The following is a 20,930-nucleotide window of genomic DNA, read 5'->3' as shown; positions in this document are numbered from 1 at the left end:
CATTTTTAAATTCATTTCTAAACCCTCCACAAGATCTCTCCCATGACTATTCCTCATGGTTATCTGACTTTTTATTTATTTATTTATTTTGTCTTTTTGTCTTTTCTAGGGCCGCAACCTCGGCATATGGAGGTTTCTAGGCTAGGGGTCTAATTGGTACTGCAGCGGCCAGCCTACACCAGGGCCACAGCAACGCCAAATCCGAGCCGAGTCTATGACCTACACCACAGCTCATGGCAACGCCAGATCCTTAACCCACTGAGCAAGGCCAGGGATCAAAACTGCAACTTCATGGTTCCTAGTCAGATTCGTTAACCACTGAGCCATGACAGGAACTCCTGCCTGACTTTTTAAATTTATGTATCTAACCTCTTTTTCCAACTAGACTGTAAGCTCCTTGAAGCTAAAATGAAGTCTTAAGAGTTCCAGGCATTCTCCAAGTCCCAGTACACAGCATAGAGGATTCAGCCACCACTCAACTAAAAACTCCATGATTGCTTTCGGGACGTAAATATTTTTAATTTCCCCAACCTCTTTGTCCTACTTCCTTTATTCAACATTCTCCTCCCATATTTAGGGTTCTGTTTCTCCTCTCGTCAATCTCAAGGGCTGCAGTAGGAAGCATAGAGACCCAGGAACCAAGTTTCCTTGGCATGGGACTGAGGGCCAAGTGAAAGAAGAGCCTTTTTATGGCCAAGTCTATGGCCCTGCTGAGATCCCAGTTTTGAACACATCAAAACTGATGGCAACAACAAATGTCATGAACAGAAAACTGTTTGTAGAGAGGAGAGAGTGGTAAGGCTCTGAATGAACTCTGTCCAGAGTCAGATCACCCAGGTTCTCTAGCTCTCTCTGTTTCAACATTTACTAGATCCATGATCTTGGGCAATACTAAACTTCTCTGTGCCTAAGTTTCCCTATCTGTAACATGTGAGTAACAATAATAACTACCTCACAAGATGGTGGAGAGAAGTAAAAGAGCAAATATTTGAAAAGTGCTTAGATTTATGCCTGAAATGTGAAAAAAAGCTCAAAAAGTATTTGCTATTATTGTTGTTTACTATTATTACCTATAAGTGCCACAGGGAATCGGTAACCCCAAGCCCACCTAAATCAGAAATAACTCCTGTAACTAATAATAATCATTGTAAGCAGGTATGAAGCACTTCCTAGATGCTCAACTTACATCATCTCCCTAAATGATGACAACAACCTTAAGAAGTATTGTGCCATTATTAACTCCATTTAACAGAGTTAATGCACAGAGAGGTGAAATGATTTTCTCAAGGTCACATAGCCTGCAAATAGCCAAGGTACAATTATTCGTTTATTGAGTTACTGTGTCTCAGCAGGAGAGAAGCCTTGTGGGTGCAAAGGTAAACAGTCTAGGCCTCAACCTACAGGAAGTTTCAGTTTCCACAGAAGGGGCGGGGCGGGGGCGGGAAAGACGAGTAAACAAATATTTATAACACCGGGTAGTAATTGCTGTAATAGAGGCTCACGACAAAAAGTGTTACCGGATGTCAGACACCGGGACAAGAAAAGTACTGAGAGCTTAAGGAGCCAAAGGAAAGACATAACAATTATGGAATATGCAATTGTCTTCTGACAAATGTGTCCTGTAACCCATGTGTTACACGGGAAGTACTAAACAAAGCAGAGTTACAAGTGGAGGCTGAGCGCCCTGAGAGCCCGAGGGACAAGGCGCGGTAGGACCTGAAAGGGGTTAAGATGGGAAGGTGGGCGTGGTAAGCGTTGATTGGCAGGGGTGGGGCCAGGCTCGTCACCCTCCCCCTCCTCCACCCGGGTTCCTCCAACCCCTGGGCTGGCTGGGGTACAGCCAGGGCGAGGGCTCGAGCGCTGGGCCGAGTCGCCAGTCCCCTCCTCCCCAGCTCCTCTACCCGCGTTCCGGGGCTGGAGGCGCTGGAGAAGTTGGGCAGCGCCCGGGCCGGCTCTGGGCGCTGACAGTCGGCAAAGTTTGGCCCGAAGAGGAAGTGGCCTCAAGCCTCGGCAGGTGGCGGCCAGGCCTGGACCCGGACGTTCGCGGCCTGCGGGCGGGCTCTAGGCGAGGGCGCGCCCCAGCGCTGGACTTCGAGCCAACTCCCTGGGCTTCGGGGGTCAGCCTCTGGAGAGAGCGCTGCGGCGGCCGGGGAGAACAACTCCAAAGTTGGCGAGAGGCACCGCCCCGGTTCCCGGGCCGCCGCCGCCCCCCACCAGCCCCCAGCCCTGGCATCCGGAGCCTCGGTCGAGGAGTCTGGGCCATGGAGCCCCCTCGGGGAGGCGGCACTGAGGAGCCAGGATACCCGGAGTGGCGCCGCCTCCCCACTGGGTAGACGATCGAAGCTCCGGGACTCTTCCTGCGCCTCGGGACGGCTCACGATGCTGCCGGCCATCCTTCTCCTCCTGGGTAAGAAATCGAAACGAGGCTACTCGCCCGGGACCCCGCTCCCAGGGCTGTCACCGCGCCCAGGTCCTCTAGCTCCCTTCCCCCTATGGGGCCTCTCACCCCTACCCTGTCCTCCCCTGCCCCGCGGCCCCTGCCGTCGCCTTGGTCGCTGCCTGCCCCAACCCTCGGGAAATCTACAGCCGCTCCCCTCGGCCCTCATACTCGCTCTGGCTTCCTTAGATCACCGTACCCATCCTACAAGCCGCACTGGAGGACCTTCCTTTGAGGTCACACACCGCTGCCTCCCCCTGTTCCACCACCCTTCTCGTAAACTACCCGGAAGCCGCCGATGGTTCCCTTTCCTCCTTGAGAAGCTCAGGTGGAGAAAACTCCGAAGTGTGACTCTTGCCCTTTCTCGCTCTTCCTCTAGGAGGCGCTCTGGCCCACCAAGACCGGATCCTTTTCCCAAATCATGGTGAGTAGAGGATGCCTCTGGGGTCCCATGGGCTTGGTAATGAGAGAGCACCCTAGAGAAAGACTCTCTTCCTTGACTTCCTCTGGTACCTTCCATAGTTTTCGAGTGGAGATCAGCCATCCTCTGTTTTACAGACAGAAACTGAAACCCAGCGTGGGCCCTCACTTGGTAGTTATGTACTATTTGCCCCCCCAATATCCATCCTTGATTCGCCTCGCCCAAATGTAATCTCCTTGAGGATAGAGATCGTATTTCCCGTTCCTCCTGGCCCAGTGGTTGGCACAAAGCAGACCTCATTTTGTTTGTGGTGTTGATACCTAAGGTGGAACAACGATGAGTGTGGTGAGAAGGGGAGCCCACTGACGACTCTGCCTCCAGAGTGTGTGTGGCTGGGAAGGGGGAGTTTCTGTGCTCCTTCTTGAAGAGCCCAGGCCCTTGGAAGCATGAAGCCTGGGGAGGAGTGGCATGGTAAGAGGCTCGCAACTGATGTCCTTACCTTCCTCTCTCCAGCCTGTGAGGACCCCCCAGCAGTGCTTTTGGAAGTGCAGGGCACCATACAGAGGCCCCTGGGCCGGGACAGCCGCATCTCCCCTGCCAACTGCACCTGGCTCATCCTGGGCAGCAAGGAGCAGACTGTAACCATCAGGTGAGAAGCGGGGCAAGACCCTATTCCTTTCCTCACCCTTCTTGCTCTACCGTGGAAAACCCTTCAGGGGTCACTTCTCCATGGTATTTCCATCCCTGTCAACTGGGAGAAGAATGAAATTAAATTTGGACTAATCTGCCCTAAAAGCCTGGCATGTTCTGGGCTGGACACAGTGAATTGGACCTGGGTTGGACTGGACACCTAGCTTGGGTCCTGCTGTCTCTGAAGGACAACAGTCACTCTATAAACAGTCCTTGGGCTCCAATACAGCTGCTTTGAGGAGTCCTTCAACCCACTGCACATCCTTGCCTGGGATTCAAAGCTATTCCTTCACCAGCTTAGAACCTTCCTCAGCCTCCCCAGATTTTTTAAACAGTCCAGGTCTCCCCGGGCTTCTCCGACCTTGGGCCGTGAGGTAGGGCCCATGTTAAGTACCTGGCTCTTGGCTTCACACAGTTCACTTCCCATGAATTCACCCAGAAAGAGGTCGGTGAAGGGAGGGGCAATCCGAAGGAGAGAGTGTGGAACAGAGGCATCAGAATACCATGGTGATCTCAGGTCTCACCATGGGCATTGCAAGGGGTTGGTGAGTTCTTGTTAACCAAGCTATGTGGTTACTGCCAGCACCATACTTGGGTGACAGTGCTGCAACAACAGGGAAGTAATGAATCTGTTCTAACTCCATGCAAAACTCAAGTCACTTTTTCCAAGGGGCTGTAGGATGCATTCCTGGTCTCATGGTGCCATAGGCCTCTGTTAGGGCTATCACCATTAATTACAAAGGAATTTGGCTAACTCACTTTTTAAATCTGGCTATTTGGATTATGAATAAGTGGGTGTTTGTGCTTCTTGGGCTAGAAGGGGCCTGGCAACATCGAGGAAGAAGACTAGCGGTCAAGAATACCTTACATCCTGCTCTCTTTCACCCCTGTAGGTTCCAAAAACTACACCTGGCCTGTGGCTCAGAGCGCTTAATCCTGAGCTCCCCCTTCCAGCCACAGCTCTCCCTGTGCGAGGCACCTGCCAGCCCTCTGCAGCTGCCTGGAGGCAACGTCACCATCACCTACAGCTATGCTGGGGCCAGAGCACCCATGGGCCAGGGCTTCCTGCTCTCCTACAGCCAAGGTGAGCTGGACAGGGCTGTCCAGGGGGCTGCTGGAAGAGGCAGTGCAAGCCCCAGGGAGGGGGTGGGGAATCCCACCAGCTCCAGTGCTTCACAGCCCCTCTCCATGGTACCTCTGCAGATTGGCTGATGTGCCTGCAGGAAGAGTTCCAGTGCCTGAACCACCGCTGTGTGCCCTTAGCCCAGCGCTGCGATGGGTTTGATGCCTGTGGCGATGGCTCTGATGAGGCAGGTTGCAGCTCAGATCCCTTCCCTGAACTGACCCCAGTCCCTGTCCCCACCCCACCCTGCAATCACACCCTGGAAGACTTCTATGGGGTCTTCTCTTCCCTTGGATACTCACACCTGGCCTCAGTCTCCCACCCCCAGTCCTGCCTCTGGCTGCTGGACCCCCATGATGGCCGGCGCCTGGCAGTGCGATTCACAGCCCTGGACCTGGGCTATGGAGATGCCGTGCATGTGTATGATGGCACGGGGCCCCCCGAGACCCTCCGGCTGCTGCGCAGCCTCACCCACTTCAGCAATGGCAAGGCTGTCACTGTGGAGACACTGTCTGGCCAGGCCACCGTGGACTACCACACAGTCGCCTGGAGCAGTGGTCGGGGCTTCAATGCCACCTACCACGTGCGGGGCTACTGCTTGCCTTGGGACCGACCATGTGGCTTAGGCTCTGGCTTGGGGGCTAGTGAGGGCCTGGGCGAGCGCTGCTACAGTGAGGCACAGCGCTGCGATGGCTCCTGGGACTGTGCCGATGGCACAGACGAGGAGAACTGTCCCAGCTGCCCACCTGGACACTACCCCTGTGGGGCTGCCGGCACCCCTGGTGCCACAGCCTGCTACCTGCCTGCTGACCGCTGCAACTACCAGACCTTCTGTGCTGATGGAGCAGACGAGAGACGCTGTCGGCACTGCCAGCCTGGCAACTTTCGATGCCGGGATGAGAAGTGCGTGTATGAGACATGGGTGTGCGATGGGCAGCCTGACTGTGCTGATGGCAGCGACGAGTGGGACTGCTCCTATGCCCTGCCCCGCAAAGTCATTACTGCCGCCGTCATTGGCAGCCTCGTGTGTGGCTTGCTGCTGGTCATTGCCCTGGGCTGCACCTGCAAGCTCTATGCCATTCGCACCCAGGAGTACAGGTCAGTGGGAGTGCTGCTGGCAGTAACGGAGTGGGGACTGAGGGAGAGAAAGGACCTGTGCAGCTACAGGAGACCTGAAGGGGCCCATGCTAGGGGCAGGTTCCAGTGACCAGCTTATGGCTTGGCTCCTGGGGTCGTCCAGCTTGGGGGCAAGGGTGCTCCTCTGAGGGAGGGACCTGTCTTAGATCCTGAAAGTCATCTCAAGGAAGGAGGGGGACCTTGGATGACTTGGGAAAGCCATGCCATAGCTCCAGGTGTCCTGGCCTGGGTGTGGAGGTAAAAAGCCCGTCATGGCTGGGCAGGCTGCTCTGGCCAGGAGCACTTGTGACTAAGTAGCCCTCATCCCTTCCAGCATCTTTGCCCCCCTCTCCCGGATGGAGGCTGAAATTGTGCAGCAGCAGGCGCCTCCCTCCTATGGGCAGCTCATTGCCCAGGGCGCCATCCCACCTGTAGAGGACTTCCCTACAGAGAACCCCAATGATGTGAGTGACCTGCCCCAGCCGGCCCACCTCCCTCTCCCCGCCCAGCTGGGGCCCTCCATACCCTTCTTGTTCAATCTCACAGCCGTCCCCACCCCCTGACTCTGGTGTCCTCCTCCTCTCCTTGCAGAACTCAGTGCTGGGCAACCTGCGCTCTCTGCTGCAGATCTTGCGCCAGGACATGACTCCAGGGGGGGCCACAGGTGCCCGCCGCCGCCAACGGGGCCGTTCTATGCGCCGCCTGGTGCGTCGTCTCCGCCGCTGGGGCCTGCTTCCTCGAACCAACCCCCCGGCCAGGACCCCTGAGACCAGATCCCAGGTCACATCTTCTGCTGCTCCCCCCGAGACCTTAGATGGCAGCACAGGTCTGGCCAGTGAGGGCGGGGCAGTGGGCGGACAGGATGGGGAACAGGCACCCCCGCTGCCTGTCAAGGCCCCGCTGCCACCTGCCAGCACATCTGCAGCCTTTCCTACTGTCTCTGAGGCCCCGGGGCCACTGCCCTCAGCATCCCTGGAGCCATCACTGCTGTCCGGAGTAGTACAGGCCCTGCGAGGCCGCCTCCTGCCCAGCCTGCGGCCCCCAGGACCAACCCGGGACCCACCTGGACCCCACACAACAGTCCTATCCCCAGAGGATGAGGATGATGTGCTCTTGGTGCCACTGGCTGAGCCGGGGGTCTGGGTGGTTGAAGCGGAGGATGAGCCACTGCTTGCCTGAGGTGACCTGACTCCCCTGTTGCTCTATTCAGAGTGACAACAAGCCTTTAGAGGGCAGCTCAGCTTCCCTTCTACTACTTCCCTCCTTGTTCCTCAGTCTGAGGGGACATGATGGGCTTTCCATTGATGACAGGTAGCTGCGTTAAAGTTAGGTGTCCCTCAGGCAGGGAGAGGGCTCACACAGAGCCCCTTCTGCACATGGCCAGAGACCACAGGCCACCACCACCACCATTTGGGTGGCTGATTTTAAAAGGTAAAGTTCTTAAAGGGTCATAGGCCTGGACACTCCATCCTTGCCAAACCGCCACCCAAAAGTGGCCTTAAGCACTAGAATGCCAATTGGCTGGGACTTCCAGCTCCCAAGGGGAGGATTTGGGCAGGGCCTGAGGTTTTGCCTACAGGGATCCCTCCCAGAAGGCCTGGCTCATAAAAAGAGCACAACAAATGCTTTTGTCCCATAGCTAGGTCATTGCCCAGGAAGCCAAGGTTGAAAATAAAGGAATCAGAAATTTAAGATTTTTGTAAATGAGCCGTGAGCCTGAGTCCTGCCTCGCACCCATCTCAGCTTTGCTCCTCACTAGGAAGGCCCTTGCTCTGCTCTCCACCTCCTGCCCTTTTCCTATTTCTCTTCCAAACACCCACTCTTGGTTTTTATACTCAGAGGGTAAGAAATTTCTAGGAACCCTAAGACTAACTCCATCTCCACTCACCACCCGAAGCCCAGCTCTATCGTGACTGACACCAGGGGTGAGCACCAAGCCTATTTCGTCATTGCCAGGCTGGAAGTCAGGCCGGCCCAGCACTGGGAAGTACTCCCAGAGCACTTATCACAGAAGCAGACTGTCCATGGTGGAAGAGAGGAGCCATGACTCCCACCCTCCATCCTTCATACTGCCAGGCATTTTCAGTCTCTCCTAGGCAAGACAGATAAGTTCTTAGCCAGGATGCCTCAAAGCAGACAAAGATACATCCAAAGAAAAGCCAAAAATCTTCAGGGTGTGAAGCTGGTACCATCATGTTGGCCAAATCCAAGAAGTCTTCCTGAAGAGGACCCAAACTAGATGCTCAAGAATGCTATCAGGAGTTGGAATAGAACTGAATTTGAGTCAGGGTGAGAGTCAAAAGGACAAGCAAACTAAGCAGACAGGACTAGCTAGGGCTGTAGGCAGGACCCTAGACTTCCTGAGAAATGGGGGCAGGAGCATAAGCTGTGGCCAGAGCTGAAGAGCTGGAGAGGGTGATGGAATTTGTGAGAATTGTTGGGACTCAGCCTTCGGTAAGCAAGGTAACAGCTGTCCTAGAGTTGAAAAGGAAAATCAATCAGAAAAAGGCTTTAGGGAGTTCCCGTCGTGGCGCAGTGGTTAACGAATCCAACTAGGAACCATGAGGTTGCAGGTTCAGTCCCTGCCCTTGCTCAGTGGGTTAACGATCTGGCGTTGCCGTGAGCTGTGGTGTAGGTTGCAGACACAGCTCGGATCCCGCGTTGCTGTGGCTCTGGCGTAGGCCGGTGGCTACAGCTCCGATTCAACCCCTAGCCTGGGAACCTCCATATGCTGCGGGAGCGGCCCAAGAAATAGCAGCAACAACAACAACAAAAGACAAAAGACAAAAAAAAAAAAAAAGAAAAAGGCTTTAGAAAGGACCTGTGGAGGGTGGGTGTGAAGCCCTCAGAAGTGGAGCTGAGGCATTCCCCAGCTGACCCAGTCCCCGGAGAAACAGGCTCCCCCTTAGGCTCACCCTTAACCTTTCTGCCTGGCCTGGCCTGTCCCCACACTGTCTGGTGGAAGGGCCCTGTTGATTATACCCTGTCAACATCCTCACACCCAGCTCTAATTGCATAATGTTTCCTCTCCCAGCAAGCCACAGCCTAAGGGAGTGGCAGAGACAGCAAATGCTGCAGTCCTGAGATGCTGGCATCTTGGCCTGGGGAAGACTCAAGTTATCTTCACACCCTCTCCAGAGATCTTTATCCTTGCTTGCTGTTCTCCCTCCAAAAAAAGCACACATAAACAATCCCTGGGGATTTGACCCCCTAGCCTGGGAATTTCCATGTGCCGCCAAGTGCGACCCTGAAAAGACGGGAAAAAAAAATCCCCAGGTCCCACCAGTGTCAGGCCCAGTGAAAACAGTGAGGCAGGGAGTGTGGATTTCCACCACCCCCCCCCCGCCCCTCCACCCACTGATCTCTGCCTCTCCCATGCTCCTCTCTTCCGCTGTAGTCACCTCAAAACCTTTAGCCTGACAACCTCATCCTCCTCCTGCTCCAGACCTTTTACCTCCTTTGAAGGAGGTATTTGAAACCTAAAAGGAGATGAAGATATAAGGTTAAAGAATGCTCCTCAGGTGGAATGCTTTGGAATGCTGGAGAGCAGAAGTCATTAGAGGCCTGCACATATAGATTCATGAAAGAAGTTTCTCTAGGTGCTGGGTGTGCACTCTACGAGGCACAAGCAGCCATACACCACTTTTGTCGGGCACAGTGAAGCCCTAGGTGGCAGGAAGAGGGGATTGATCTTGACCATGCTGTCACCCCAGTTTATTTGCACCATGGCCCAAGGAACAAGAAATGAGGCAATTTCAGATCCTATGAGGATAGACACCACTATCCAAGGTGGCCAGTAGCAGGGGTGTAGGACTCGTGCAAAGGCCCTTGGCAGGGAGGAGGGAGGTGATCCCAGTCATGATTTGGGATTAGGCTGAGAATCTGACATAATCTGAGCAGATCCCAGAGTTTAGTCCTTAAGGAGCAGAATCTGGGCCTGACCAAGCTCCAGGCCACACTGGGCAGGGAGAGGGACACCCCCCACCCCCACCCGCCAGCCACATTGCCTGAGGCTGTGGGAGCACCAAATGGTTGGGCAACCTGCTAAGTACCAGATCCTTTTATCACGCGCAGCTAGTCCTCACAGCAAGGCTGTGCCACAGGCATCACACCCAGTTCACTGGCTCAGGGAGCAGCTTCAGAGGAATTACAAGACTGGTCCAGTCTCTACTGTGAGGCAGCATTAAACCAGGATTGGCTCAGTTCCAAATCTCAGCTTGTCCCAGTATTCCACACGACCGCCCATTCCTGAGGGAGCCTAGAACTGGGCAAATGCACAGCCTCTTACCAGTGGGACAAGAGAGATGGTGGTGTATGCTGAAACCCAGGCTGCCTCTGTGGCCTAAGGCTGGATTGATGGCAGGCAGAGGTCATGGTCAAGAATCCTCTAGGAGTTCCCGTTGTGGCTCAGTGAGTAATGAACCTGACTAGCATCCATGAGGATGTGGGTTCAATCCCTGGCCTCGATCAGTGAGTTAAGGATCTGGCGTTGCCATGAGCTGTGGTGAAAATCGCAGGCACAGCTCGGATCCCACATTGTTGTGGCTGTGGCATAGGCTGGCGGCTACAGCTCCGAAGGGACCCCTAGCCTGGGAACCTCCATATGCCACGGATGCGGCCCTAAAAAAAAAAAGACTCCTCCAGGGGATCTGTAGCCCCTGACATTCTTGTCATTAGCATGGAAATGAATTTTACCACCTAAATGAGTTTTCCAGATACATAAAGCTCATCCCTTTACAATTTGAATTTTTTTTTTTTTTTTTTTTTTTTTTTTGCTTTCTTTAGGGTGGCACCCATGGCATATGGAGGATCCCAGGCTAGGGATCTTACTGGAGCTACAGCTGCTGGCCTATGCCAAAGCCACAGCAACACCAGATCTGAGCCTCATCTACAACCTACACCACAGCTCACGGCAATGCCAGATCCTTAACCCTCTGAGCGAGGCCAGGGATCGAACCCAAAACCTCATGGTTCCTGGTTGGATTCATTAACCACTGAGCCACGATGGGAACTCCTACACTTTGAAATTTTTTAAAATCTCATTTTGGAAGAAAATCATTTTAAAACGTTACGCTCATCTTTAGCACATCTGCAGTGTAATATAAATCTTTCAGGACAGCTGAGGATGATTCATAGAAACCAAAGGGCTCTGCAGCAGTGTTTTCAGAAGCTGTAAGACTCAGGGAAGCTTATCTGCCTTAATGCCAAATGACCTTAGACCACTTTTTATTTTATTTTTTTGATAGGCAAGAAAGAGAATTAAGATGCCTGTGAGAGATGCAAGCGGGCAGGCAAGAAGACTCTGCCAAGACCACTTTTAAAATGATTATGACTGCTTTAAAAGTTTTCTGTGATGTTGCTTCCCTTTCTCTGAAGCTATTAGAAGTCACTAGGTGCTCTAAATGTGCTTCTAATCTTCGAGCACAAGAACACACATGGACATATCAAAATTATGCATAAAGTCAGGATAAATAGGCTGTGATTGTGAACTATAGAGTCTGTGCAATGGGTGAAGTGCATGTGGATTGAAGCTAAGAGTTCTTTCTGCTCCCTCTAGACCCCCTGATGTTGCCCTGTTGTTGACCTCCACATAAATGAAGTGTCACTCTGCTTGTTATCCCAAGACACTCCCTGCTTCTTTGATTGGAAAAGTCCACTGACAACCACAATATAGATTGTTCCCAATAATAGGAGTCACTGGGGACATTTAAGACAAGGAAACCAGCATAGCGTAGAGATGAAAAACAGTCTTTGGCACGGGTGGGAAGCCTGGTGTCCCCACTTTCCAGCTGCATGATTGATTTGGGGGACAGGCCAATCACCTACCACTCTGAGCCTCAGGATCAGGAGGATGAAAGAAGATAATGCAGGAAGGTGCTTAGCACAGCACTTGGCAAAAATGGAGTAAGAAGGGGGCCAGGAAGTTGGAATGTGCATTTGGGTGTTTGTGGGTGTCAGAAAGGAAGACAAGACTGCAAGCCTGAAGCAAAGGGGACCAGGCAGAAAAGGAGCAGTAAAGGAGCCCCGGTTACTTGCCCAGTATGGCTCAGAGGGCCTGGGGCTGCTCTTGAGTGCAGAGAGGGGAGCCGGAACTCCCCACCTCCACTTGAGACTGGGAACTTTTTCGAGAGGGTTAGCTGTCCCTCCCCCCCTTTTCGTGCTCTGATTAACACAAGGTTGGCCTAGCAGGGAGAGGGAGATGGTAGGATGTACTACAGTGATTTGTACTCACTGGAACCTAGTAAAGAAAATGAAGCTGCCCAAACAAAGCAGCCATGTCTCCTTAAAGCCCCCATCTGCCTAGGGGCTGGGCTGGGAAACCAGTGATTTTGTGGGTCTTAGCCCAGAAGGGCTAGTATTCGGAAAGAGAGGGTGGCAGGGAAGCTTAGTAGCGGGGTGGCTGTCCTCCTGCCCCTGTTTCTTTTGGTTTCTGCCTCTAGCGCCTCCATTTAGCCACTGAGCACTCACTCTGGGTTGGACACTGGGCCAGGGGGCTGGGATACGAGACAAATAACACAGAGCCCTGGCTCCTGGAGAAAGACCTCCTGAGCCCTGGGTCCTGGCCTCCTGCCATCCTCCTTATCCACTGATCCCTCCTCCACTTCTCTGAACCCCTGTCTCTTCTGCACCTCTGACTCTGTGCTGTTCACATCTTAACCAGACTCCGCAGTGGGTGTGCTCCCAGAGGGAAGCTACACAAAGGAAGGGGGGGAACGGGAAAGGAGGGAATCCCGCTGACATCATGCTCATTAGCATGTGTGACTTCATCAGGGGGCGGGGTTATTTCCCCAGGTGTCTAGGGGGAGGGCTTGGGGGTGGTATTTAAAGGGAAAAGCTGACAGTGCTGCTGAGTGAGGGAGCGGGTGCTGCCAGCCACCAGGCTGCACACACCATCAATGCACACGATGCACACGGATCTCGACACCGACATGGACACAGACACAGAAACCACAGCACTCTGCCCCTCCGGCAGGCACCGGGCCTCCCCGCCAGAAACGCCCACACCAGGTGAGGACTGAGCTGGCACGTTCTGGCTGAAACCATGGGGGTGGGAGCCGAAGCCTTAGTGGGGAGGTCAGAACTAGGGATTAAAGGAGCTTGAACCCCAACAACAAGAGGGGAAGAGCAACTCAGGAAGTAGAGATGCCTCCTGCCCAGGCTAGGACTGGGGCTGGGCTGAGGTGGGGGGCAGAGGGGAGCTGCCTAAATGTCCCCTCACCTAGCACCGGGGGGCTTCGCGGGGCGGGGGGGGGAAATGATGCTTAGCCTCTAGGTCTGCCTCATTCCCAAGAGGCTGGGACGGGCCAGAGAAAAGGGGAAAAGACAAGCGGCAGCCCACAAGCCTGGGAATCACCGGCAGGGGGGTGCCCTGGGGACCTGTTGTAGGGGTTTCTCCAGCCCCTGGAGGCCCTGGCTGTCAGCCAAATATTGATCCTGAGCTATTTCCAGCCTTTTTCTATCATCCCCCTTTGTTGTGTCTGTCCGTCCTTGTCCTCCTCCAGTTACCCTGACCCATGCCTTGTCACTCTCCCTGCTCCCGCTCTCTCTCGCTATTTCTCTCCTCTCTCCCTCCTTTCTTCACCCCTCCCATGAACGTAATATTTTCTCTCAGACTCATAGGGGCAGCCAGGGGTGCAGATGGGTTCTCACACATGGCCATGCATGGGGGGTGGAGAGGGATGCTTACCTACGGGGCCACAGGAAGAGGCAGCTCCCTTCACACACTCATGGAGACCCAAAACACACATCCCAAAAAGAAAGGCCCTTCCCAGGACACAGGCTCCCCACAAAGTTTTTGACTCCATCAGTACCCACTCTCAGAACCTGGGCAACAGGGTCAGCTTCTCACCCCCTGGGTCCGTCTCCAGCATGGGGATTACGCGCGCAGGAAGCAGGAGGTGGTAGGGCCTTCTGGTGGAAGGAGGAGCAGCCCCCGGCCAGAGGCCTAGTCTGGGGGTGTGCCTGTGTGTCAGTATGAAGTGTGAGTGGGTGTGTGAGCCTGCGCACAGGTGCCTCCCCTGCATGGGGCATGTTTTGAACAGGTTGTGGCTGGAACCATGCTGGGCAAGCCTTCAGGTCAGCTCCTTGGAGCCCCACCATGTCAGGCTTCTGGGGGAGTTCAGTGGAAGAGGTTGGAACAAGATTCTCAGCTCCTTCTGGGTCATGGTCCTCAACTGGACCTTTGAGGCCAGAGCAGTCAGGACTGAGTCCTCTGCAGATGGCTAGGCCCATCCCACTCATAGTGTCCTTCTCTTTGTACCCCCCAGAAGCAGATGTCACACTGCTGAAGAAGCCAGAGAAACTGTTGGCAGGGTTGGACCGAGGCGGGGCACCCCCTGCTCTGGGAGCCCCCAGACGAAGAGGCAGTATGCCTGTCCCCTACAAGCACCAGCTGCGGCGGGCCCAGGCTGTAGATGAACTTGACTGGCCACCTCAAGCCTCATCCTCGGGCTCCTCTGACTCCCTGGGCTCAGGAGAGGCAGCCCCCATCCAAGACGATGGCATTTTCAAGGTCATGCTGGTGGGGGAGAGCGGCGTGGGCAAGAGCACCCTAGCAGGCACTTTCGGTGGTCTCCAGGGAGACAGTGCGCATGAGCCAGAGAATCCAGGTATGTGGGGGAGTCCTGCAAGGGTTGAGGGCACCTCTGGAGCCCTAGTCAGGGACAGGAGAGCTCAAGGCATGAGCAGTTCTGGAGGTCAGGACCCAGAAAAATTGTTCAATGTTTTCTGTGGCAACCCCCCTGGAGCGGGTCCCTGGTCCTGGATCTATGGTATCCCTGGTTACCAGGTTTGACAGGTGTTGGGGAGCCTCCTAATGGACTCTATTCCCTGTCCTTATTTTTCAACAGAGGACACCTATGAGAGACGCATCATGGTGGATAAGGAGGAAGTGACTCTAGTTGTTTATGACATCTGGGAACAGGTAAGAACTATGATGTGGCTGCAAGCAGGTGATGAACCCTGGGAGAACTGACGGCTGGTGGGACTGCAGGCCTTGATTTTAACATGTAGTGGATCCTGACCTTTCCTATGTATTGTCTCAGAGACCAAAGGCCCATACCAATGTGTGCAGCACTGAGAACCTTTGTCTGGTTTCCAGGATCTTCTGACCCAGAGGGAAGTTAGGATCTGAACTTGACAAACTCTGCAACTGCCAAGTCAGGCTGAACACCCTGAAATGGATCCCCTCCATACATTTTTCAGCCTCAAAGAGTCTGATCTGACAGGACAAGGGCTCAGGGCTCTGAAATGTCAGGGAAGGGGAAATAAAGTGAGGATTTGTAACTCTTTGGATGTAAATGCTTACTCTGCAGAAATGAGAGGCCAGATTATATATACTTGAATAGCATTCATTTTTTAAGAGCTTAAGCATAAGAAAGTAGGATGGGCTACCCTAGTCTAGGATCCTATGTCCCCCATTCGCCCATGTGGGGCTCACATTACAAACTTCTCCCTCCTCCACAAAATGCACTCTGAGTATGGAGAGTCTGCCATTAGCTAACTCTGCTGTCCTAAGCAGGCGGCTTCTCCCTCACATCCTAGTTCCTCATCCTCGAGGTGTAGGTGCTGGACAAGTGCTCCTATACCTCCAGCCCTGACATTCCACAAATCTCTGCCCATCTGTAGGGGGATGCTGGGGGGTGGCTACAGGACCACTGCCTTCAGACGGGGGATGCCTTTCTCATCGTCTTCTCAGTCACCGACCGACGAAGCTTCTCCAAAGTTCCAGAGACCCTACTACGGCTCAGGGCTGGGAGGCCCCACCACGACCTGCCTGTCATCCTCGTTGGAAACAAGAGTGACCTGGCACGATCCCGGGAGGTGTCACTGGAGGGTGGGTACCCTGAACCTCATCTATATTTGCAATCTCAGGGGGGATCCTCTCCCTTCTAGGTCACCTCTTCTCTATAAGGTCCTTTGACCCACGTGGGTGCACAAAACTGCAGTTAGCCCCAGGCTAAGGGCAGACTCTCAATGCCCTCACCTAGGGCCTTGAGACTCCCTTCTCTTCACTTGCCCTCCCTTCTTCTCTAGGCCCCTCTCTCCCTCCCCCCCACACCACCACTACCACCCTCCACTTGATCCCTGACTTGTTCTCTCAGTTGGAAGAGATGCACTTGTCCCAATCCCTTTCCACTGCACGCCCAGGACCCCCAACCCAGCCTCACCCTCGCCCAGCCCGGGACCCCGTGCAGCCTGGCGGACAGGCGCCTGAACAGGTCCCTTCCTACAGAGGGCCGCCATCTGGCAGGGACACTGAGCTGCAAGCACATAGAGACGTCGGCCGCGTTGCACCACAACACGCGGGAGCTCTTCGAGGGTGCAGTGCGCCAGATCCGGCTGCGGCGGGGCCGGAACCGCACCGGAGGCCCAAGGCCCGAGTGGGGCGGCCCCGAGGGCCCCGCGCCGCCCGCGCGCCGCGAGAGCCTCACCAAGAAGGCCAAGCGCTTCCTTGCCAACTTGGTGCCGCGCAACGCCAAGTTCTTCAAGCAGCGCTCCAGGTCGTGTCACGACCTCTCCGTGCTCTGAGCCGCGGTCGCCATGGTCACCGCGGTCGCCATGGTCACGGAGCTCTCGGCTCGCCCCCCTCGCCCCGCCCCGCCCCCGTCCGGCTTCCTTTGTGAAGACCGTCTAGGAAACCAAAAACTCCCCGGACGCCCTGGTACGACCGCGGGAGGCGGGACCCACCCCACCCCCCGAGCCGCTAGACGCCAGCGGGCGTCGCCCCAACCGCTCCCCGCGCTCTCCCATTACCTTCGGGCCCCAGGGCTCCGGGAAGGCGAGGACGACGCGGACCCGCGGGGGGCGTGCCGCAGCCGATGGGCGGGGCGGGTTCAGGAGGGCGGGGAAGAAAGTAGTTCTGCCAGGTATTCTGTTTTTTATTAATTCGCGCTTGACCACCTTTCCTCTAAAGAGATGCTAAAAGCTAGAACTAGAAAAGTGCTTTGTAGACTCCTATACAGTTTTCCACCTTTGTACTCTGCGCGAATACGCCTCAACTTTTAAGAGATTCTTAAAGGTAAAGACACAGAGCCGCGTCTTTTGAAACTTTCCTAAAGCGCCCTGGCTCTAATCTGCTGCACTTGTCCACTTTGCCTTTAAGAAGTTCTTAAAGGCAAGGGCCTGGAAGCCCTGTTCTTCGGAATTGATTCTGGAATTTACCGTTACACCATGGCACTTCCCCTTTAAGGTTATTAAAGGTAGGTGTGCACAAACTTTTGCCTTCAGGTGCCAGCGTGAAGAGCTGAGAGGTGGCTACTCCCCTTTGGCCAGAGCCCGGGAGGCACTAGCAAGGGGGCCACTCTTCCCTTTTCAATAAAGAATTTTTCTACTGTACTTGCTCACTTTGACTCTCTGTTCTCAAAGCCCCCACCGAAGGGATGGGTGGATAGGTTCCTTGCGCCTCTGTAACAGTTTTGTTAACAGTTCTAGGGAGGCTCGGGAACGAACTTAGTTTTAGAGTAGTCCATGATTAGGAGGCAAAAGACCCCAAAGCTAATCTGGTCCAACTTGTCCCTTTGCTGACGACAACAAAAACAACAACAAAAACCAGGACCAGAGAGGAGCAGGGAAGCACTAAGTAAATTAGTAACTCAGAGACAAGGTTGGGATCAAGTTCCCACTTTCTTTTTTTTTTTTTTTTTTTTTTTTTTTGGTCTTTTTTAGGGCCGCTCTCCGCGGCATATGGAGGTTCCCAGGCTAGGGGTCCAATCGGAGTTGTAGCCACCGACCTACACCAGAGCCACAGCAACGTGGGATCCGAGCCGGGTCTGCGACCTACAACCACAGCTCACTGCAACGCCGGATCGTTAACCCACTGAGCAAGGCCAGGGATTGAACCCGCAACCTCATGTTTCCTAGTCGGATTCGTTAACCACTGCACCACCACAGGAACTCCAAGTCCCCACTTTCTTACCTCACCTTATCCTGCAAGGAGTGGCTGGAGACTGTATTTTGTGCCCAGAGTTACATTCAGCTGTGCCCTGGCCTACTTCAAGGTGGGGCCAAATCCAACAGGGAGGCCCATCAGATGGGGTGTGATGGGGTTGGCCTGCACCTCCCCTGACAGAGCCCTGCCACCCTAGCTGTCACCTGCAAGGCCTGTGTGAGAACTGAAGCTGTCAGTGCCTCCCCTGGGGACGCCCACGCCTGCTGCTGCCTGAGCCATGAATCTGAACAAAGAGAGCAGAGGCAGCAGCTCCCCTCACCCCTAGACATACAGCTACCTGAGCACATGAGGGCCGGGCCTCCACTCCAACCCACCCAGGTTCCCAGAACTCATGGAAAGAGGGATGAGGTGCTCCTGAGTTCTTGCTAGGGAGGAGCCAAGGCGGTCCAACCCAGCAAGGGTGGTGAGATGATAATATGAATAATGGCACTATCCATAGGATTTTATTCACATTATCTGTTAATTCTTTAACCCCTACATAAGATGTTACTATCTCTTTTACAGTGGAAGAAGCAAAATTTAAGGAGTTCCCACCGTGGTGCAGCGGGATGGACGGAGTCTCTGCAGCGGCAGGGATGTGGGCTGATCCTTGGCCAGATGCAAGAGGTTAAGGATCCAGTGTTGCTGGAGCTGTGGCCTAAGTGGTAACTCTGGCTCAGATTTGATCCCTGGCCAGGGAACTTCTGTATGCCATGGGGTGTCCAAAAAGGAAACAACAACAACAACAACAACAACAAAGTTTAAGTAACTTGCCTGAGATCAATAAAATATAAAGCTGGAATTGCACTCATGTCTGTTTGATACTTAATGGTAATTTTATCCAGCTTGCATCTGAGGTTCCCCTTTCAATAAGGATGAGGCAGAGAGGGGCAATAGAAGAAATGGTGGGGACACTCTGGACAGAAGCCATGGGCAGTGGGTATGGTGAAAGAGCCAGAGAAATTCCATGGCTAAAGTGGAGTAAGCCAGCTCCAAACCCTGGGGACCATCAGATGGGGTGTGATGGGGTTGGCCTGCACCTCCCCTGGAAGGACTAGAAACAGAGGCAATTCAAATTGTAAAATGCAGGAAAACACACTGGGCCCATTAAGGGACCAGATGGTTCTACAGTTGGGTTGAAACCTCAGGGACATGAAGAGGAGGGGTAAGAGATGAGCACTGAAGGTCTGAAGCCCTATTGCAAAGGACCTTAAATGCCAGGAAAAGTAGTTTGTGCCCAATTCAGCAGGCAGTGAGAGTCACTGAAGGGCTTTGAGTGTGTGACATGATGAGGCTGGTCCTTTGGGGAGAGGGTGGGAGAGGTGTACATGGACTTCAGGCAGCAGAGGCAGGGCCTGAAGAGCTGAGTTTAGGGGACAATGTGGAGGGTAATGAAGAACCACCCTAAGGGAGATGGCAGTGGGAAAGGAGAGGTTGTGTGGATTTTAGAGTCAGAATTGATGGGACATGGCAACTGAGTGGCTGGGAGAGGGAGGAGTTGCAAGTGATGTGGGGGATGGTGAGGCATTGGGAGTTAGGGGGCAAAGGAGGTAGCCAGTAAATGGCTCCATTTTGGAAACCCTTTAGAGTTTGAGATACTGAGGGAAAATATCCATTAACGGATGCAAACTATTGCTCTTGGAATGGATTTACAATGAGATCCTACTGTACAGCATTGAGAACTATGTCTAGATGCTTACATCGCAACACAGCAATAGGAGGAAAAAATATGTATACATGTATGTGTAACTTGCTCCCCATGCTGTACAGCGGAAAAAATAAATAAGTAAATAAATAAATGAGAAAAATATCCATATGGAGAGTTCCGGCAGCTCCATGGAGTCTGAGGTTCAGGTTAGGGCAAGAGACACAGATATGAGAATAACTGCCATTAAGATGGTAATAGAGGAGTTCCCATTGTGGCTCAGTGGTTAATGAATCCGACTAGGAACCATGAGGTTGTGGGTTCGATCCCTGGCCTTGCTCAGTGGGTTAAGGATCGGGCGTTGCCGTGAGCTGTGGTGTAGGTCGCAGACTCGGCTCGGATCCCGCATTGCTGTGGCTCTGGCGTAGGCTGGTGTTTACAGCTCCGATTCAACCCCTAGCCTGGGAACCTCCATATGCCACAGGAGCAGCCCAAGAAAATGGCAAACAAACAAACAAACAAACAATGGTAATAGAAAAGCCAGAGGAAAGGATGAGATGCAGGACAGTCACACAGGGCCCCTCGCTTAGCTTAACGCTTTGCTGTCACTTGAGCAAGGAGCCCTAAATTTTCATTTTGCACAGGGACCTACAAATTATACTGAGAGAGGGTGCAACACAGGCTGGGATCTAATCTGACGTATTTGTGCAGTTGTTCATTTGTCTAAGAACAGGTACACAAATTTCATCAAATTTCCAAAAGTTTCTGAGACCCAACAAATCATGAGCCAGGATAGTACTAATTGCTGCTGAGGAGGAGAATTAGGCAGGTGGAGGACAGGTGTGGGAGGTTTGCTTTTCACTGTATGCCTTTTTTCTACCTTCTAAGATTCTTTTTTGTTTGTTTTGGTTTGGTTTTTGGGTTTTTTCTGCCCATGCCCAAGGCTTATAGAACTCCCTGGTCATGGATTGAACCTGAGCCACAGCAGCAACCTGAGCCACAACAATGGCGATACTGAACCCTCAACCTGATGAGCCACCAGGGAACTTCTACCTTTTGAGTTTTTAACTATGGCGTATATTATCCGTTCAAATACTAATTTAGGGAGTTCCCATTGTGGCTCAGTGGGAGGAGGATCTGATGTCTCTGGGAGGATGAAGATTCTATCCCTGGCCTCACTCAATGGGTTAGGGATCCGGCCTTGCTGTAAGCTGCAGTGTAGGTTGCAAATGCAGCTCAGATCTGGTGTTGCTGTGGCTGTAGTGTAGACTGCAGCTGCAGATCCAATTTGACCCCCTAGCCCTTGAAAATTTCCATATGCTAAACACTTGGCTGTTAACACACACACACACACACACACACACACACACACACACACACACCACAAACCCACCTCCCCCCCCAAAAAAAAACCCCACCAGAACCAAATAATTTAAAACAAAGCTTTGGGTTCCAGGGAAAGAAGGGAGACCAAAGAGAGAATCCTGGGGATAGACAGGTGAAGACAGTGGAGATGCAGCCCCCAAAGAGGTGGTTGCGAAAGAACTAAGATTGAGCATGTAGTGGCTA

General features: G+C 53.4%; 2 protein-coding genes across 7 annotated transcripts; both read left to right on the top strand.

Annotated features, from left to right (window-relative positions):
* LRP10 (LDL receptor related protein 10) lies at positions 1,317 to 11,410 on the top strand. 4 transcript variants are annotated; one of them, XM_021098144.1, is made up of 8 exons: positions 1,317 to 2,407; positions 2,817 to 2,861; positions 3,372 to 3,507; positions 4,442 to 4,632; positions 4,752 to 5,769; positions 6,122 to 6,251; positions 6,379 to 6,567; positions 11,034 to 11,410. In XM_021098144.1, the coding sequence occupies exons 1-8, from the start codon at positions 2,380 to 2,382 to the stop codon at positions 11,106 to 11,108; spliced, it is 1,812 nt and encodes a 603-aa protein (XP_020953803.1). In that variant the 5' UTR covers positions 1,317 to 2,379; the 3' UTR covers positions 11,109 to 11,410.
* Positions 11,552 to 19,699, top strand: REM2 (RRAD and GEM like GTPase 2). Of its 3 annotated transcripts, XR_002345943.1 has the most exons (6): positions 11,552 to 12,795; positions 14,055 to 14,396; positions 14,637 to 14,710; positions 15,415 to 15,622; positions 16,022 to 16,450; positions 18,242 to 18,372. XR_002345943.1 is itself a non-coding variant. In XM_021099266.1 (5 exons), the coding sequence occupies exons 1-5, from the start codon at positions 12,684 to 12,686 to the stop codon at positions 18,346 to 18,348; spliced, it is 843 nt and encodes a 280-aa protein (XP_020954925.1). In that variant the 5' UTR covers positions 11,552 to 12,683; the 3' UTR covers positions 18,349 to 19,699. The 3 variants fall into 3 exon arrangements, 2 of the variants coding, with proteins under 2 accessions (XP_020954925.1, XP_020954924.1); XM_021099266.1 differs by lacking the exon at positions 16,022 to 16,450 and having other exon boundaries at positions 18,242 to 19,699; XM_021099265.1 differs by lacking the exon at positions 18,242 to 18,372 and having other exon boundaries at positions 16,022 to 17,124.

Source organism: Sus scrofa, chromosome 7 (assembly GCF_000003025.6).
Source record: "Sus scrofa isolate TJ Tabasco breed Duroc chromosome 7, Sscrofa11.1, whole genome shotgun sequence".
Taxonomy (NCBI): domain Eukaryota; kingdom Metazoa; phylum Chordata; class Mammalia; order Artiodactyla; family Suidae; genus Sus; species Sus scrofa.
Note: the sequence above shows the minus strand (reverse complement) of the source record. Positions and strands in the feature narration are given on the sequence as shown.

Coding starts and splice junctions, on each gene's coding strand:
- LRP10 (XM_021098143.1), top strand. CDS start 3,305: ATGAAGCCTGGGGAGGAGTGGCATGGTAAGAGGCTCGCAACTGATGTC. Junction 4,633..4,751: donor CCTGCTCTCCTACAGCCAAG/GTGAGCTGGACA, acceptor GTACCTCTGCAG/ATTGGCTGATGTGCCTGCAG. Junction 5,770..6,121: donor ATTCGCACCCAGGAGTACAG/GTCAGTGGGAGT, acceptor CATCCCTTCCAG/CATCTTTGCCCCCCTCTCCC.
- REM2 (XM_021099265.1), top strand. CDS start 12,684: ATGCACACGATGCACACGGATCTCGACACCGACATGGACACAGACACA. Junction 14,397..14,636: donor GCATGAGCCAGAGAATCCAG/GTATGTGGGGGA, acceptor ATTTTTCAACAG/AGGACACCTATGAGAGACGC. Junction 14,711..15,414: donor TTTATGACATCTGGGAACAG/GTAAGAACTATG, acceptor GCCCATCTGTAG/GGGGATGCTGGGGGGTGGCT.